Source organism: Barbus barbus, assembly GCF_936440315.1.
Source record: "Barbus barbus genome assembly, chromosome: 3".
NCBI classification, from domain to species: domain Eukaryota; kingdom Metazoa; phylum Chordata; class Actinopteri; order Cypriniformes; family Cyprinidae; genus Barbus; species Barbus barbus.
This window is the reverse complement of record NC_136731.1, coordinates 24,820,492-24,841,275: the sequence shown is the minus strand read 5'-3', so window position 1 is coordinate 24,841,275 and position 20,784 is coordinate 24,820,492. Positions and strand designations below refer to the sequence as shown.

Genomic DNA, 20,784 nt, shown 5'->3' with positions numbered 1-20,784 from the left:
ATCAGTTTATTATTAGTTTGCCATACCCTTTTACTATTGCCTTTAGTGTCATTTAGAATATTAACAAAAAAATGTGCCTTAGCCTGCCATAATGTCTTAACTACCTTATTTCTTAAACTATTAAAAAGAAGTCGATCTTTTTGCAAGATCGACCAGATTTTATAGCTTTTTTAAAGGAGTATCACACTTTTTCATAAGCATCCATACCTGTTCATTAATCCATGGTGAATTATTCTTTATATGCTTATTTCCAACTTGTTTTGCATATTTATTCCTTATGTTTTTTTTTAGCTCCTCTATAAATATTCTATGTGCAGTTTCCAGGTTTTCAGAAAATAAAAGGAATTTCCAATCAATTTATCCAAGCTCTTCTTCAAAAGCACTCATAACCTTTTTTGCTATTCTATATGAATAGTTCTGGTTACTGGTTAATATTATGATATACAAATCTATTCTTATTCAACTTCCTAGAAACAAGTATTAAATTGTGATCTGATAATCCAGTTAAAAGATTGAAGGTCTTTGAAATTCTGTCTGGTTTGTTAGTAAAGATAAGATCTAATATGGTTCAAGAAGTAGCTGTAATTTGTGTAGGGCCCTCAATCAATTGTGTAAAATCATGTAATTTAGTTATTTCCTTCAATTTATTTTTCTTCATTTTATCAGACCAGTTAAGATTGAAATCCCCCCAAACAATACACTCTTTACTTATCTCAGTTTCTTTAAAAAGTTTCCTAAAGTGATCATAAAATTAAATATCAGATGAAGGGGGTCTATAAACTGCAACAATGGTGAAAGACATTTGCAAAGATAAAGCAATTAAAACAGCAATACATTCAAAATCATTTGAGCATTCAAGACGAACTTGTTTACTTATAAAATGATCTTTAACATAGATAAGAAGCCCTCCTCCTCTGCCATTTTTCCTATCTTGTCTGAAATATTTTTACCCAGGCATTGCTAAAGATGCACTAGGAAAGCTTTTAGTTAAGCACATTTCAGACAAACACAAGAATTCTAAATTTGAGGCCATAAGCAATTTTTCAAGTTGTTCATGTTTTGATAACATACTTCGAATATATAAATGTCCTCCTAAGATACCCCTCGGTTTGGCCCCACCGTCCCAAATTATTTAAGAATAGTTGACCGTTTGAATGTATTGCAGCTTGCGATGCTTCTCCACGGCTGATGCGCCACGGTGTGGCGACGAGGAAACTCCTCTAATACCAGTAGCCATCGTGGGAATCTCGGGTGAATCGACAACAAACTCCAGCAAAACAACCAGGCCATGATCAGTCCCGGCTTGATCACCATTATCCGGCATGGACCACAAAACGCTTCCAGGTGCACCACCATAATCCAAAACAACACACCAAGCACCACTGATGACACCGGTGCCTGAGTTGAGCTGAATATCACCAGCCAGGAGAAGCATTGTCATCAGATAGAGCAGCACTTTTCTCTGAAGCTGCGTAAATCTCACACATGTTGAATTCCTTTTAAAACAATGGAATCTGTTTACAACAATGGAATACGAGGCAAACTGACCTAGTTCACTGAAATGAACTGCCGACTGAACCTTGTTGCGTACGTGAGTAGTCCAACAACACTGAACCTAAACATATAGGAGGGCAATCATATATCCGTAAAACAACGTTTTCTGCATAAATTTCATCTTGTGGGGATTCAGGAGAGCTGCAGCATAATTAATCATCACATTAAATACATTAGAGTTATGAAAATTAGATCGTTTTAATTTAGTCCTGAGAGCAGCTCCTGCCACGCTACTCTTCAGGGACGCCATCTTGATCCACGGATCCCATGGACTATATTAATAATGTTCTTACTACCTTTCTGGGCCTTGAACGTTTCAGTTATATTGTTGTCTATGCAGGGTCAGAAAGCTCTCAGATTTCATCAAAAAGTTCTTAATTTGAGTTCCAAAGATGAACAAAATTCTTACGGGTTTGTAACTACATGAGGCCGAGTAATTAATGACAGGATTGTCATTTTTGGGTGAACTATCCCTTTGTCACGAATTTGTTTCACTCTTTAATTAACTCACCCACAGCACAACTACATTGGGCAGGATGCTGTAGGTAATGACAGCCACACTGATTTTCAGACCAACAGCAAAAATATGAAAGCAGTATTTCTTAACTGTTCATTAAACAAGAACTCAGTATTGAGTAACTTACATTTAGACTCAATATTGCCAGTTACTCTGTTTTTTTTGTTTGTTTTTATTTCACCGTTGTTGTATCTCCCCATAACTTACTCTATAGGGACTGGATATTAGATTCAATTTTTAACTTAAAACTGATAAAATACCCATAATTATAGACAGCTGGACAAATGAAGGGATAAAGAATGCAAAAAGAACAGCGAGATGAGGGGATGAAGGGATGGATGGAGGTGTGGAGATATGCATTCAGCTTGTCATAGCTCCAGGCATTGTGGCTTTGCGATGTGGGTTGAGCAATAACATTACTCATTTCACATTCCAAATTCTTACTCTGTGCCATCGTCCACCTCTCTCTCTCTCTCTCTTATTCCCTCTTCTCCCTCCCTCACTCACAGAAACTTTTCAGACAATACTTTATTACATTTCTCTTTATCTTTTCAAATGAAAACACTCATCTGTTCTTCTGCAAGGATCTTTTTCTTTCTTTAATATTCATGTTGTGGTCTTGTAAGGTTCATAGCAAAACATAAGGTAAGAAATTCATAGAAATTAGTTCTTGCTCAAGGCTAAAGAGCTAAGCATAAGTGTGTTCCAATAGGTAACACATAAACCAGTAATCTATGTAAAACTATGTAAGCCATTATGGATAAAGGACATTTGCTAAGCAACGGAAAATAATATTTATGAAAATGTACGCTATACATGACCTCTTAAAAATGCTGTATTTGCATCTATGTTTCCTTGAAGCACCTTTAACATCCACTAGAAACTTTTCATTCTCAAAAAGATTCTTTATAATGGTTCTGCTACAACCCTTTAGAACCATTATTTTTAAGGCTGTGCTAGTTCACCGTAAGAAAAAAAAAAGGGATAGTTCACCCCAAAATGAAAATTCCCAAACATGACTCTGCTTTCCAAAATCATAAACACACACACATTTTTTTTTTTTTTTAACATATCACTGTCCTTGGCTGGTTTGCAGTATTTTATCTTGTCATGAGCCTGAAAATTAAATTTAAAGATTTAATACATCTAATTTATCAAAGAGCTAACTGGTATTTTTATGCTATGTGTGTCAATTCTCTATCTAGACTGAAGATGGCAGATAAAGCATTCTGTCCCCAGAGGGTAACAGACCTACCTGCTTGACCTCGCTGACTAAACAAAACAGTATTACATCACACACACATTATGATTACAGTAAAACATGCTCGAATAGTCAATATTTAAATGTCCGCAACACAAATGCACTTGCACATGTAAATGAAAAGATAAATGATAAGGATGAAAATACACACATTAAAGCCACTCATTGAGGAACACACACACTGTCTCCCCTGTTGCAGCCTCTCTCTAGGGGATGTGTGCGTGAGAAGAAGGCTGTGGATGTTGGGCTTTGGGGAAATGAAGGCTTTAGGATTCATTATTAAACTAGTGCTGTGTCATCCCTTACAGACCCCCTGCAGTTCACCATAGCAGCATATTCATCTGCAATCCCGTCCCCTCTGTGTGAAACCAACATCAAACAGTAACTTATTTACAAAGTAGCCATCTATCTGCTGCACATTTTTCATTTATTCATCCATACACTCACTCACTCATTCTTCATTCCTCCTTTCTGTCTGAACTCTACCTTTCTCTCCTTGACATGCCCCAAGGGTTAGAAATTCCTTTGTTGAGGCATGCATGCATCTGTGTGTGCTTAAATGTAGTCAACGAGACTTAAGTTGTTTTTAGACTGTTTCTAACTGTTTTTAGACTTTGGTTTTGTAACAAATCAGCTTTTATTCGCAAAGCCCCCACATGACGTGGCTGTTGTCTTGTAAACATGGAATCTCTGGCCCGTTTCACCTACAACCTTTTTCTGTGTGTATTTAATAAAGGTAAGTACTGATAAACAGTCATTAGACGAGGTCTGGGTTGAAGATCTGGGCAGACAGTGAAAGCACAGATCTGTTTGATGGAGCACGACTATTATTCTCATTACGTCTAAACAGAGAATGGTAGAGTCTTATTGGGGCTATTACCTTTAGATACATCAAACACGGCAATGCACGCATGCTTTAATGTTCAGATAATAAAGTGCTGTGTACAAGCACATGAGTTCTGTGATGAGTCAGCTTATGGATGTCACCAGGGCCAGACGGTATCTGGAGACTCTTTTCTGTGATTCTTCGTTGGAAATCTGTGGAATGGATTTAAATATGGTAAAATGTGTTAATTAGATCTGAGAGCACTCTTGGAGGAAGCTGAAAGAAGGATCCAATTTAATAAATTAGCAGAATATTTAATAAATTAACATTCAGTACAGGGAGCTCTTTATGAATGACGGGTGTTCCAATTCTATGGCAATATTTGGAACTTTTGAAGAGTTTTGAAGAAGTAGTTAGCTGCACTATACAAACACAAAAATAGAGTGCCATATTTAATTTTTGCAACTTTCAGTAAACAAAAACTTAAAAGTTTTACATATTGTGAGTTGTGAAAATTACGCAATCTAGGACCTTTAGGGATAGTGTGAGTCAATACATCACAGCCTCATTTTCTTTTGTTTAAATTCAGCAAGATGCCTAGCTTGGCTAAGGTCTATATTGACAAGGGAAATGTGTTTTTATAATTACAATATATAACTATCCAATGTTATTTTATACTATCCATATGTATTCATTTTTTTCCCTCATTCAAAAGTAATGAAGGGTTTACAAACAATGGACAATCTAGTGTGGACATAAATTTATACTTAACATTACATAACCAAACCAAGTCAGAAACTTATAGAGGAACTAGAACTGGTGAATCTTTCTGTTTAATTTGGTTAAATTAAATGAATTGAATGGATTAAATGAATTGTCTGAATGAACCAAAACTCTAGAATTTAACATGCTGCATATGAGAGCCGAATGAACTGATTCACTGAAGTGAATAGGACGCTTCAACTCTACATATGAGAGTAAATGAAATTTTTCAAAAAAAAGGAAACTTTCCAATGCTACATATATGTGGTGGTGGTCAAAATGATTAGAACACTAGTATTTTCACCAGCTAAAAAATGGTTTTAAGTCAGTTATTTCTATCTTTTGCTGTAGTGTGTCAGTATACATTTCCCAACATTCGTTTTGCCATTAATTGTAATAATTCAGTGAGATTTTTGTCTGACAACAGCCAGTGCTCCACATCTGATCATCATCCAGTCTGTCTGAATGACATGAAGAAACACAACAAACTGAGACAGACTAAATCCAGAAGAACTGTGGCAATGTCTTTTATTTTTTATTTTTTAAAATTCGTTTAGTATTAAAAAAAAAAACTAGTGTTCTAATAATATTGGCCACCATGTAAGAGCAGACTGTTAAAGGGATAATTCACACATTAATGTTATTAATTATTGTACTATGCACAAAAAGTATTCTCATAGCTTTATATAATTATGGTTGAACCCCCAATGTACATGGACTATTTTAACTACCTGTCTTGGCCTTGAGCCACGATAGTTGTGTTGTTGCAGAGTCAGAAAGTTCTGTGATTTCATCAAAAATGTCTTAATTTGTGTTCCGAAGATGAACAAAGGTCTTACAGGTTTGGAACAACATGATGGTGAGTAATTAATGACAGAATTGTCATTTTTTGTTGAACTATCCCTTTAAAAGTGAACCTGTTTGCTAGAATGAGACTCCTCAACACTGCATGGGAGAGTGGGCTGATAAAGTCGATTCACTTCATTTAAATGAATCAAACTTCCCTATGCTACATATGAGAGAGGAATAGAGGACCATTGAGGTGAGCCTGTTTGATTATTTGCCCAGCTTAGACATTTACAACAGCTTTTCATAAAGTAGCTTTGTTACTGGAAAGCTACACTATTATGACAGCTGAACTATAAGAAACTCACTTGGCTCATGCCAGATTCCCGGTGTCCATTACTTAGGTTTTGTGCAAGCGCAACTATTTGTATATGTTTTGGGTGAGTGAAATTAGAATGAGGCTCAAGTTGAGAGTAGTGACAGGAAAATACTGCAGGTCAGGATCCATCAGCTTCATGATTAGCTGTGATTTAACTAGACAGCAGGTGTTTGCATGCAGAGCCCTGTGGTTTGCAACCACAAACACAGAAAGAGAGAAAGCGAGAGACAGAAAGGAAATCAGCATTTTTAATTTTCATTTGAAGAGGTCAATCTGTTGGCAAACATCAGACACCATTTTTAAAAATGTAGTATTTTATTTGAATATGCTAAATTGGTTCTTAAATAAGGAAATAGGTCACAAAAGTAAAAAAAAAAAAACAAATGCATCTGTATCTCAGTCTAAAGCTTTTAAAAGAAGCATTGTCTTAAATATCTAGTAAGAAAAAAATCTTAGTATTTAATTTCCCCCATAGACCGGGTGAGGTAGTAGCAAAAATCCCCGGTGTGAAATCACAAAGTGAAACATTGCACTGTTAAAGCTATGACAACACAAACAAACACAAACTCCATACCCCGCAGGTTGACAGAGGGTTCATTACGGATGTCTGTGCTATAAATGTTACCATTTCATCAGTTGCAGCAGAGAAACATGCTCACATCCACTTAGAATTATGAAACAATCCCATTTGGATTTTCACAGCCACCGCTTTCAGATATTTGCATGTGCTGACTCAGTGTGAGAACTCTCTTTCTTCAGTAAATTCTCTTTCATAGAAACTGAATCGTTTACAGAAGAAGGTTTTCATAGCATACATTTGAACTTCAACTTAGTCAAAGTGAAGCCCTCTTGAAGCAAACGTTTTAGACATTACAAATGCTTCAGCTGAATGGCATGTCACCGAATGCTTGGACTTTCTTTCACTTGATTGATGTGGCCAATTTTACTGCAGTTTTTTGCCTTCCCAGAATCACCATGCGCGCACACACACACACACACAGAAGTAGGCACGTGCACTCTCACATTCTCATACTTTAAATTTGAGTTTCAGTTGTTAAGTGGATAAATGCATGTAATGTTTAATTTTAACAGAAAACATTTATGAGTAATACTTTGTGTCTGAGTTAAAAATGTGCCTACAGTGCACCTACAGAACTGATTTTCAACATTTCCACTCATATTTGGTCAACAAAAAACAAAACAGCTAAAAACTGTAAAATAAAACAAACAGCAAAAATACAACATAAAAAATTAAGCTAAAGAGAAACAAAAAATATATATTTATTTAAATATCCCTGTAACAAAGGCCTCGATTGGGCATCCAGCATACCTACTTTCAACTTTCTGCTTTCAGCACATTCTGAAGAAAAATCACTGTTATTTGCTCTGATTGGTAATGGGCTAATAAGAGACTGGAATGGACTTTATCAAAGGCTTCATACACATGAAAGGGCTTACAGAATTTATAGGCCAGAGAGCCTTGCTTACTAGGGAAGGAGATGTTTTACTTTGTTCTGGATGGGACATACTCACTCTCATTGCTCTTGCTGGGAAACTGTAGAATAAAGACTACATACTCAGAAGCCCAGATGTTTGCACACACTATACGCAGCTGTAGGGAGAGGTGATGTTTGGGTCATGCTGTAATGACACACTTTGTTCTGTTCGATCCCTAATGTTTGTGTTTTTGGCATACTTCTACACAGAAAAGCCGGAAATCATGCCGCAATACGGCAAATGTAAATAAAAAGGTGTAAATTTGTGAATGCAGTCTGGAATACACCAGAAAGTGTATTCAAAGCTGATGCAGCAGTTGATCGGTTTTATCTAATAGCAATAAAAACATGCCTATCTATTACCAGATACAGCCATTTAATGGCCATTCAATATATAAAACAAAACATTTATGATTATATAACTTTCTCTAACATTCATTAGAAGTCTATGAAAGTAGATTGTGTCCCAGTAGATTTCCAGTTTATCAGCATGACAACTCCCCTGCCCCCTCATTTGTAAAATATCCTTGTTAAGCATTATAACTGTGAATACCGTAACAAACGCAAGTACTTTCTTCACTACATATAAAAGACTATCATAATATTCCCAAATAAATGCATTCATAAGTGCTTCATACTCGCAGTATGTTTGAAGCCATATGTGGACTCTCAGAGCAACAGAGAGAGATATACAGTACAAGCAGTCAGAAATATAAGTGAGCAGACCGCCGTCTCACTTACAAACTATCAGTTTGAGTATATCTACACATAGCACATTTCTAGTCCATTGCCATACGGTGTGTAATCAACACAGACCGTTCAACAGACAACCTCCCAGTGAGGTTGGTTTATTGCTGCAGAACAAAAAAGTGGTCTGGTTCAATTCAAACCTCCACTAAACCAGGAAACATTATGCAATGTTCCATATAGTTTCCTTGACAGCAGAAAATCTCATTTCAATCTAGTCAAGCATCTCACAAATGCTCTGGGACCCATGGCCAGGTTTACCCACACTTGTGTCATGAGTTAAAAGGTTCATGTAATCTTTAATGAAGAGGAGGTATACATATTTTGCTTGCAGTCCACGTTAAAGGATTTGAACTGAAGAACAAAAGTAAGATTTCCTTGACTGGTTTTTGTGATAACCGATCAAGAAGGTGGAGCTGGGGTGGTGGAGGAATGCTGGAAAAACTGTCAAAGGCACTTATATATGCTTGTTCAGGCACTGATTGGTCATATTAAATGAACATGTTCCTCCTGAACTTTTGTTCGGAACTCCATGTGGGAGCTCAGAGTTTAAGAAAGTGATTTATCCATCTCAACTAAGCCAGGTAAGACTGGCAGATCATCCTCAACATCTTTTTCCTTATCACAACCTCCAAACTTCTCACAATTCTACTAGTTGTCTAGCCGACGCATTAACAATCCTCAACCTTCCTCACTTTCTGCCTCATCTTCTCAGTTTCCTTCTTGCTATCAATGTTTCTTGCAAGTATAGACCTCTTCCTCTTGGAGGCAGGTTTGACACTCGACGTGACAGCACCAGCGGACCTGGCAGTGGCACGAAAGAGTGGTGAGGCGGAGGGCCGTGTTGTAGCCCCGTCCGCAGCACAGGCTGCTGCAGCTGGTGTCCTTTGAACACGGTCTGCCGGCCGTCCCGGGGGAGTAGCGCGATGGCCTGCAAAAGCTGGGTGACTCCTCCAGAAATACCAGCTCGGTGGGCCGCAGACGGGGACGTGTGTTGCTGTGGCGTCGTGGGCTTGCCAGCTCGGTCTCTCCAGTGGCGGAGTTGGTAACACTATGCACTCGAACGGCCGTGTCATAGCGGTACTTCAGCAGATGGCCTGTGTCTTGAAACGGGGAGAGCTGCTTCCAGCATGTTCTCACAGCACAGGAACCAGAGACACCGTGACACTTACAAGTAGTTTTAAGACCACTCTTCACCGCCTGCGAGGAAATGAAAAGACATGCACATACCAAATACAACACTATGATCCTGTGAAAATTAAACAGAAACTAAGAAATCTTTATGGATTGGCTATGACCTTTTCACATGGACATTTGGTACTGAAGAAGATTTTAAAGAGAAACTATTTTTATGGAGATATTCACACTTCAGTGATCGCATTGATTTTCTTCTTGTCCAGTGATGAAATGTGCCAGCCAATAAGATTATAAGCTTTTAGTCATATGTCCAGAGCCCAAGCCTGATAATTGAATACTATGAATCAAATTCGAGTTTCACAAGAATTTACTCAAAATCGCCACACTAATCACAAGTGGTTTGACTCTTGGTGTGAACAGGCCTTTCATTGGTGATTTATTTAAATTTATTTCATATTGCATTGGTGTAAAAAGGCCCTAGATCAGTTGTTTTCAACCAAGGGAGGACCTCAGCAAACTTCCAAGGGGGCCTAAAGATGGCTTAAAATGACTTAAAACAAAATAATTCAAGATTTTTTCACACTTTCAAAAACACCTTTTTTCTTTGAGGAAGCAGGATTCCTGTGGCCTTGGAAAACAGGAATATATGAGGTAGCTTACTCTAGTGAAAAATAAATATACTTAAATGTATTTGAAATACATTTATTTCATGCTAAGTATAGTACAAAAACATTTTCATATTTATGTACTTAATAAAATGCCCTGCAATTGTACTTTTAGTATACTAAACTGGTATACTTAAAGTCTGCTAAACTGGAACAACTGATATTGTACTTAATGCACTTTAATTGTGCAGAAGTAGTGCTAAAGTCCAATTAAATATATACTTGGTATATTTGATTGTGCTAAAGTGGAACGATTGCAGGTATACTTAAGGTGCACTTTAAATATTTTGAAATAGAATAAATAAAGAACAAATAAAGTTTAATTATCATTTTTATATCAGTAAGTCTCGAGTTATCTCTCAGTAAGTGTTAATAGATTTGAATTATACTTAGTATGAAATATTAGTGTATTTTAAATACATTACTTTTTTACTAGGGTAGCTTTAAAAGTAGAATTTCTAGACTTAAAAAGTCATGTAAATTAAAATCTTTAAAGTTCCATGTGCTTTAAATATACAGATAAATATAGGCCTACTTTTTAAAATGTTTAATCTGTTAGATATTGTGAGTAAGCGTATTTTTAAAATCCTTCTTCTCAATTCTTAACCAAAATGTCATGGGCCTTCAAATATTGTTGTGGACAGTTGGAGGCCTTGGAGTCCAAAAAATAGGTAACCACTGGCCTAGAAAGAACTATACTTTACATGTTTGGGAAGCCACATTAGTATATTGCTATTGATTATCTCCCCAAAAGTGGGGAGGGAAATGAACATAGAAGTTGTAAAAGCTGAACAGCATGTTATCCAAAATTATAAGTTGTTCAAGTAATTCCGCTGATACTCTGGGACTCCATAGCCCTGAGCAAAAAACATCGGGTTGACATGGTGTAGATGATGGATGCAGGGGGAATGCTTGAGCTGTTGGTCTTTCAACTCTGACCTGCACCTCTTGAAGACCACCATCCCTGATCTATGCTCAGATCAGCACATTTTCATCTTTGTTCTGTTGCTCTCTCGCTCTCCATTTTCAATTTCGAAGTATTGGTACACTGAATTTAGGACGCAAATCACATTTGTGGTCACTTGTTGACTGTTGATCTATTTCTCCTATGAATTCTCCTCTCTTTATTTCACATATACAGCAGAGGTAGCTGCAAAGCAAATCAGTCTATCCAAAAGGGCCCAAGGGGAGATGGGGAGGTCAAATGGTCGATGGGGGTGTTCCCAGTGGTGTAGTGGAGGGTATACGCAGGTATACGGCGTATACCCACTTCTTTATCAGTCGGCATTCCGTATACCCACTTCTAAATCCCCTCTGATGCGCACCATTCAGTAGTGTCCTGCATTAGCCAAATCACGACAGTCCAGCATATGAGTAACTATCCAATCGCATGTGAATATGCGCAAATATTCTCTAAAAACATCCAGTAAAGACAGTGATGCGGTCAGGAATGAGACGTAAACACACTCATGCAGTGTATGTTTCATTTATACTCGAAGCCGGATATCCCTGAAACGGCCTCATAGAAGTAGAACTTACGAGTCACGACGTGTAAGAATCCAGCTATCGCTGTGGCCAAAGCCATCTCTACTGTAGCTAAACTGAATAAAAAGAAACGTGAAGACAGTAAACGCATGATTGCGACATTATGGTTTGTGTGTGTTTTTCCAAGTCATCTACAGGTAATCAAAAACGGAGTGTCTATTTACACTAAGTGCAAATAGCCCATCTTGTTGGCAAAGGCTATTTACACTAACTCCGCCCACTAACGTGTGATTGAGTTAGTCAAGAATAAAAAAAGAAGTTCATTCAACATCAGTTTCAGTGGCGTAGATGGTAAGGCGCATGCTTTTTGACGCGATCGACCCGAGTTCGCGTCCGCCTTTTGCCAAACATTTTTTTCCCCTTTTCAAATCTCATATCGCATCAGAAAGGCATTTATTTTCAATAAAAATGAAGGAAATCATCAAAAAGTTGAAAATAAAGTATCGGATAGGGTTAGGGTAGGTGTAGGGAGGGCTTTATTGTCCCAATAAGGTGGCATCCATTTAATAAATTTGAATTAAAATTATCATTTACACTCAGTACGTTATTATTGCGTACTGTTTTATAATGTACTACAATACTGAGGTGCAGATAATTGCCACTATTTGCAATAAGCAGTATAAATAGCAGAAAATCTTGCTATTTTAACAGTGTAAATAGAATCTATCGCTATTTACACTTAGTGCAAATAGCCGCTGCCAATAAAAAAAGCATCTGATTCTGAATAATGCAGTGCTAATCGATAGCATTTATTACACTTGGCAATAGATACAGTACTAGGCAATAAAATATAACTTCTGCCTTATTTTGTGATAAAAAAAAACAAAAATAAAAACAAAAAGTTATATATTAGGCTAAACAAATCATAAAACTCATTAGGAAAACTAAATATTAAATTATTGGTTATTGTCCAGCAGTGTATTTGATTTCTCAGCCAATTAAAAGCAAGTGGTAATAATAAATAAGCAATAATAATCAATAATAAAACCTGTCAATTAGACAAAAAAAGTTATTATATTTCTAACTTCTTAAATGATTGAGAATCATGATTTTTTGTTTGTTTCAAATAGGGATCACAATTCTCCCACAATTCTGAACAGACAACTAAACAAAATAGCATGTAATTTACTAGAGATTCTGACAAAATGTCAGTTGCTGCAGTCTATTTATACATTTATTTTAATTGCAAAATCTGCACCTCTTCTGTGGATAATATTATTTTCATAATGATCCTTACTCAAGTAGAAGTAGTTAAGTAACAGAGTGCAAATATTACTGGCCCATTTTGGAGTGAACTAAATATGCAAGACTATTTTACATGTCACTGTTTTTGACACAGGTAGTTCATCCTTTGCAGAGCTGCTAAAAAAAAAAAAAACTGGGGGCATAAATTAAGAGTATACCCACTTCTCCAGGCACCACTACACCACTGGGTGTTCCACCCTACACAGGTATGAGCTCCCACCCCAGGGCCACATGAGCAATACTGAGAAGAAGCGAAGAAACGGAGAGAATCTGAAAGGGGAGGGGAAAACAAGACCTCAGCCACCTTTGCTTGTTTTTGTTAACCGCCATCTGTGGCCTGAGGTGTCAACTGTGGGAAACAACAAAACCGGAGACTGAGAAGATAAGATCCGAGTTTGTCCAGCCGTTCTTTTCTTACTCTTTCTGTGAACCTTGTAAACCCTCCCCCTTTTTCATTCCCTCTGTCTTTCCCTGAGGCTGCTAGTCTCCTGGTAACAGAACTGTTTTGAGGATTTATGAAAGTCTGGGAGAGCAGCGGCAACGGCGGCAGCAGCAGCAGCAGGGAGACTGGTAGAGCGGGAGGCATACAGTAGGTGGAAAAAATGCTCGTATATTACAGAGGCCTCTGCATAATCGCCCTCATGGGAGACCTCTAATTTTGAAGAGGGCCTCCACAGCAAGCGCTGTCATGCCTGGACCAGGGGAAGGAACACCTGGCTCTAGAGAGCTGGCCAATACCTGCTCACCTGCCTCACCCCACTTGCTGATCTCTCCTTTGGGCAACAAATGAACTAGAAGACCGCACCCCATCAACCAAGAGAGGATGGTATAGTGTTAAAGAGTTAACTCTTACATAAGTTCTCTTCTAAGCTTTGGAGAACACTGGATCATGTAGGCTACACTCTTAAAAATTAAGGTTATATACAGGATTCCATGAAGATTCTTTAACATCCATGGAACCCTTCAGTTCTACTAATGGTTCTTTATTAGTGCAAAAAGGTTGTTTAGATTATTTACATTTTCTGCAAATTAAGGCAAAAAAAAAAAAAAAAAGTTAATTTGAGAATGGTTCACTGGGGAACCATAGTTAAGAAAACCCCCTTTGCACACTTTATAGTAAAGAGCATACATGGTTATTTTTAATAGGCCTATTAATATTTTAAGTCTTACCCGCATGCCGACGTTAATGTTGTGAGCGTCGATCTGGGCACGCAGGTCCTTGCTGACCCGTTTTTGCCCCAAGAATTTCTTGAGAAACTTAGTGCTGTATTTGAGGTTGTCCCCGCATGCGCCCCACTGCCAGGCCTCGCGGTGCTGCAGACCAGGAGAATCGTCGCAGGTGCAGCGCTCCATGCGCCCTGAGCTGCACGCTTTGGCCAGCGCGTGCGACAACGCTGCAGATGACACCGCGAGCAGGAAGGCCGTCTCTTTAAAGCCTGATGAAGAGATGCATTCATAAATGAGCACTTAGCGACTGCTTTAAAGGTGTACAGCTCTTTTTAGACATTAAACGGTCGTACACATAAATAAAATCAGCCTATTAGTGCTTTTGAAACTGTTTTAAATAACGTGCATTGAAATAAGATGACGACTCCACGCATATCAGTCCTAACGCAATAAAAGATTTTATGTAATAGGTCGACTCTCCTCATTGGGGCGACATGAGGAGTTCACATTACAAGCTAAATACTGAGCACTTGTTAGGAATTAACTAATAGGCCTATTAATAAAAAGAATTATATCTGATTGCAAATAAAGCAATTCTAAAACAGTTTTGATAACTGATAATAAGTGGATATGAGTAGCTCACAGTATATACTGGAACTTTGTTTGTAGCTTTTCTTTTGAAATACATTTCTATCACCACATTTGATATTTAAAACTCAACTTTAGACGAAAAGGCCACCCTCATCATGCCTTTAGGTATAATGGAACCCCTCTAACATGAACTATAGGCCTACAACTTTTCCAATTAAGTGTTAAGTGCAGTATTTTGTCACGATCCTCTAAGCATAATCCTTCCTTGTAACCTCCTCGTATTATTGTTTGCTTAGATCAGAGCTGAGACAGGGCGTGTATTTTGATCCAATTAATTATTATTTTGACTAAGCTTCCTGTCAGATGAAAGCGCGCGATCACGCCGCCCTTTTCCTCTGAGAACTGGGCGCTTTTCCGCGAGATAAAAATACTTCAACTGGCCCCGCGAGGCCTCACCGCACAGGGATTCCGCGCTTCCCAAGTCCCTAATTACCAGCGGACTGACCTAAGCTTGGCTTTCACATTCACATCCTGCACATTACGCACATGTTCGTTTGGAAGCAGGCACCACATGGAGGTTTCTGCATAGTTGTTAATGCTAAAACCTTCCCATTCTGACAATATATAAGTGGTACTGACTAATTTAAGGCTACCAAACAGCAAATTGTACAATTGTGTTTTGTGGGTTTTAAACTCACAAGATTCTGTCATTTCTTTTTGTTCCATATTAACATTAAACATTAAAAAGTTATATTTTTTACTATGTGATATTATATATTCCTAACGAAACTATCTGTAAAAAGTCATTCTGTAGGGTTGTAGATTTCATTAAATTTATTATGTAAACTTTATTTAACAAAATTAATTTCTTGTTTTTATAAATATGTTTTGAGTTCAAACTATTTAAAAATGTCAGGAATAAAACCTACTTAATTCTGTTGTTAAGGATTTAGCTATTAATTTTGAATAACTCAAAATAGAGACAATATTGAATAAATCCAACGTGATTGAAATGAGCTGTTTTCAATTTACAAGCATTTCCTGTTCCAGCAGCTCGTGAGCACGAGACAACCTGGAGGCAAGGCTGATCCCTGCTCTTTTTCAGTTAACTTCACAAAGGTATGGGCTATTATTTTATTTATATAGGAAAAAACTGTTGTAAATTATCGAAATGGTCCACTTTATCTGATATAGGCATCATTCATAACAGTCGGCTTAAAATTGATTGGTGGTAGTGCAAGTTATAGTACTCTTGAAAAAATAAATATGCTAATTCGTTCATGTAGCCTATATATTTTTTGTAGCTTACTAACGTTATCTTAACAAATGGGCAACAAGCAACATTGTATAATAATGGCTGTAGTCATTGTCCGATCTTGGGCAACAGATCCTTATTTTGTGGCCTAGTGTTAACGTTTGAACTATAGGGTGTTGCTCCTAAAGTATGGGTAATCATGTTTTACACCGATTAATGGTTGAAGGGGTTCATTTTAAAACTATTTAACGTTAGATCTGCCGTTGAACAGTCACTATTCAAAAAGTGTTTTTTTGTTGTTGTTTTTTTACACATCTGTGAGGACCTGACGTGGCGATCTGCCAGTACGTTCCACGGTAATTTACAGTAATAGCTGGCACACATATGTATCTTTTTAAATAAAGTCCCTCGAACCTAATCATTCCTCATAGTTACACATCATGTTAGGAGCTATTGATGAGATTGAACGGTCATTCTGCGCGATCGCGATTGTACGGAAGCCCTGAACCTAATTCTTAGTTATTTTGTCTTTGTTTCAGAACAAAATAACAAGTGATTGCTATAAATGTTAGTTATTTTCGTCTACTGAATTATTGATATTCCACATTTCTATTAACATAATTTTTTTCAGAACTGCAGAACAGAATTTAAGAAGAATGAAAAAATGAATGTCCAAGCATGCCAGCCCTTTTTCAGCCTTCTGAAGTGAGTTATCAATCATGTTTAGAGACCTAAAGGAACATAATGTTTGTGAAAACCCCCTCTCAAAACGTGAGAATTTTTTTCCTCTCATTCCATATTTCAGGTGAATACAGAATTTCAAAGAATAATCACTGTGCAGCTGGAACCTAAATTGGTCCTCACTGGACCTTCACACTCCCAAGCTGCTGAAGGAGGAGCACTTGGATAAAGACTGAAAACTGAGATAGAACTACTGAAGGTACAGTTTATAATGAAGCATGCAAGCCATTCGGCTACTTGTTGTTTTATGTAAGGCTGAGAAAAATGGTTTATTCTTGTATTTTTCTTCATGATACTCAGGTAGTAATTCCCCTTCTAGCCTACTGTAAATTAAATATTAAACTTGATGATATTTAGCTACTTAAAGCTGACAAATGCATTTGTGTGACAACGGTTCAGTGAGGTTATGTTTTGTTTCCTTGAGTTAATTTATTGGACTTTCACAGAAAAAAATACGTCTTATATAAGTTCAATTTAAATTATAGTAACAACCTTGAGTTAATTTCATGGACTTTCACAGTAACTGAAGAAATGAAGAAACTGAGACAGACTAAATGCAGAAGAACTGTTTCTCCAAGACGCTTCAAGAAACCTCCTGCAAAGCTACAGTACTGTTAAAAGTTTTAGGCACTTGTGTAAAAATGCTGTAAAATGAGGATGCTGTCAAAAATTGTCATAAATCGATTTTCTTTAATCAATTAACTTCTATGAACTAAATGAAACATTTGGTGTGAGCGTCCTTTGTGTTTAAAGCAGCTTTTGTCCTCGGTGCACTTGAGCAGAGTTTTTCAGGAGCTTTGCAGGTAGCTTTCTTGAAGCGTCTTGGAGACACAGTTCTTCTGGATTTAGTCTGTCTCAGTTTGTTCTGTTTCTTCATGTTATTCTAGACAGACTGAATGATGATCAGATCAGATCTCTGTGTGGAGCACACAAATCTCACTGGATTATTACAATTAATGGCTAAATGAATGTTTGGAAATGTAAACTGATATTTCAGTGACACACTACAGCAAAAGATAGAAATAACTGACTTAAAACCATTTAAAATAATGTTGGCCACTACTGTATTTCAGAAGCTTTTCTTGGAGCTGGATGCTTCAATGCTGTCAAACAGAGTCCAGTCACTCAGGTCTAAACTGCTGTCTTAAAATAAAATGGTTTTATCTGTTCTGTGGTTCCATGTTGCCAAACATTTTGTGCCTAGAAAGAGAAAAATTACCCAAAAAAGTAACTGCATTGTGTATTTTAAACAATTGGTACCTAAAAAGAAACACAAAAAGAGACTTTGTTTTGCAGAATTCATAAGTAATTGTGGAAACAGTCTGCTAATAGATGCTATTGTAACTGTTGTTGGCAATAAAGCAGAAGCTTGTATTTAATCTTTAACGACTGTCTGTTATTCATATGTGAAATCATATTAAAATTACTTTAATCCATTTATTAAAAATAATACTTTTTTGTGTTAAATCAATTTTTTTAAGTAGTATGCATTAGTATAGTGCTCCAATAAACAATATTTTTTGTTTAAATTTTTCTTAATATTTTTGTGTGGGCTATTTGCATCTACTTAATTTAAATGGCTAATTTTTAAGGAATTAATTTGATTAATTCTAACTCAATTCTCAATAGCAGTTGAATTGAATTAATAATATTGCTTGTAATCTGTTGCCACAATTTTATTGAGTAGATGTACCATTTTTTTTTTCAATTATGAACAATTCCATAAACAACAACTTGTAGTTTCATGACGTTGAGCGCAAAGCTAAATGGCTGAACTGTCAACCTTATCATATTCCAACATATTGTAAAACATTTCATCAAACATTTGTACATTTAGCTTGAGATGGTAAAAGCAATGTTAATAACACTTAATATTTGTTTCAAATTTGACAGAAATTTGCTTTTAAAGTCAAGTTTTCAGAATGGAACACCAATATTGTATTAAGGGTCTCATATCTTACCTCGTTTTAAAAGGCTTCCACGGCCATCCATACTACAGTTCCAGCGCTCGTTGCGGAACTGATAGCGGCACTCCAGGAGGCTGAAGCGGACAGATTCCCCCAGAGTCTCCGCCAGCCCCGGTTCTCGCCGGCACATGCGTTTTTGCCGGCGCGTCAAAGTCATCTGCTCGCATTGCTTCAGGTGCGCTTTACCGTTCGGAGTCTCGCTGGCAAATGGACCGGGCAGAAAAACCAGTGGCTCGCGACCTGTAAGGCTAACGATAACATGCACACTACAGTCACCAAAACTACTTACTTTGAAACCTCTCATTTATTTTTCAGCAGGGTGTTCATTTTGATTTGTTCACAAACACCGTAAAATAACCTTCAAGACCTTTTAGAACATCAGACAGAGTGTAAAACGTTTTCATCATAATGTTATAAACATCTTCAGTTTAACACAGTTTCACAATTATTTCTCTCACCCCAATTTCCAATAAGTTTTGAGAGTTTAAACTTTGGCACTAAAGTTACTATTTGAAAATTCAAGGCAACAAATTAACTTTTTTTCTTTCTCTCTCTCTTTCTCTAGAATGCCCGAGTGATGGCACACACAAATGCTTTGAATATGTGTTTAAATACCTAATTTGAATAGTCGTGTTTGAATAAATAATGCACAAAACTACACGTGCTTTTCCCCCAGTCACTCAGTAGACTAGTCTGAGCGCCCTTGGCTTTTGGAAGCGCTACTGTGGCGCTTAACAAATTTAAGCATTCTTAAATAAAAACCAATTGCAGAGTGTTTTTACGTGTTTATAGGATTCTTATTATAAACACCAGTGGGGCAACGTCATATAAGGGTAAGCCAGAAAGATTTTAATTATCAGGTAGTGCGAGGGTAAGGACGCGGTGCCAAACCATCGGAAGACATCTGGATCCATACACTGCGCCGCGCTCAACACCAATAATCGACCCGAAGCACACTAGTAAAACATTTTAAACAAATCAATGTTTTAAAAACAACAACAACAACAAAAAATGCATAAAATTACATCTAATTGTTACTTGTAGCTACAAAATCTCTTCCTTATTTAAATAATTAATTTGAGATCTTTTTAAAATGCCACATTCAACAAATAATTATTTAATTTAGCCTCATTTGATTATTTGTAACAGACAACCTGCAATGTAGGTGTTAAATGTGATTAAGCATACAACCAATAACAAGATATGCATAATTGCGCATGGGGCATTCAATATCACCAAATATCTCCACCTGTTGCCGCAACTTAAAATGATTGGATTCCTTCTAAAATACATCAGTAATGCAGTCAGAGGCAATTTCCATGTATTCAGAAAAGATGGAGGATATAAAAGTCTCTGCTGACCCGAAATAGGCTGCTGCGTGGGAGAGAAGGATGCAGAGGGCAAAAAGTCGCAGCGGACAGGCAGTCCTCGGAAGCCCGGTGCACATGATGACGGGTCGACGCTGCTCTTCATTGCGTTATCTGTCCGTGCTGAAATCCCAGCTGTGCTGGACAGCTCAACTTCTTAAAGGGGCAGAAACTCATTTTAGCCCTTGGGGAGGCGCGGTCCTGAGAGGGTTGAGGCGCGCCAAACTTATAGGATCATCAGTCACTCCGCCCATTGCCAGGGAAACGATATTTCCCTACATATTAGCAGGTGCGTTTACCTGCTGAATGGTTCACATTTATTTAGGGTTGATTCAGACAACATTCCTTTTATTTCTGATCATGGAAGATATGGATTAAAAATGTATCAACACTTGCTATAAATACTATTGAGTTCAGTATAAGGATAATGAGTGTCTGTTTACTCTTGTTTTATTCCAACACCTTGTTTACAAACTGGCTCCATTCTCATTTCCTCAGCATCATTAACACACTGGCGTCTATGATGTTGTTGTCATCACTAAGCACAAGATATAATGAGCTAATCATGACTGATCTTTCATCTCAGTTCCTCTGGCCTCCATCAGTGACTGACCAAATTTCCCTTATGATGTCACCTTGTTTGTTTAAGACACCCACCTTTATGACGGAGGTGTGCCAGGTGCACTTCCTGCTTGCGGTGACCAGTCCAACAATACAAATGAGACACAGGCCTGTTTGTGAAATGAGAATAATATGGGTGAATATAATGTTTAACA

The 20,784-nt window shown here is 37.3% G+C and overlaps 1 protein-coding gene across 1 annotated transcript; it reads right to left on the bottom strand.

The window, feature by feature from the left end:
• Positions 1–6,319: 6,319 nt before the first annotated feature.
• On the bottom strand, positions 6,320–20,150 carry LOC306850430 (protein Wnt-9b-like). The gene is made up of 4 exons (XM_079386089.1): positions 20,003–20,150; positions 18,636–18,889; positions 14,091–14,356; positions 6,320–9,528 (listed from the first exon to the last, which is right to left on the bottom strand). Exons 1-4 carry the CDS (start codon positions 20,086–20,088, stop codon positions 9,058–9,060), a joined length of 1,077 nt encoding a protein of 358 aa, XP_079242215.1. The 5' UTR covers positions 20,089–20,150; the 3' UTR covers positions 6,320–9,057.
• Between the last annotated feature and the right edge of the window lie 634 nt (positions 20,151–20,784).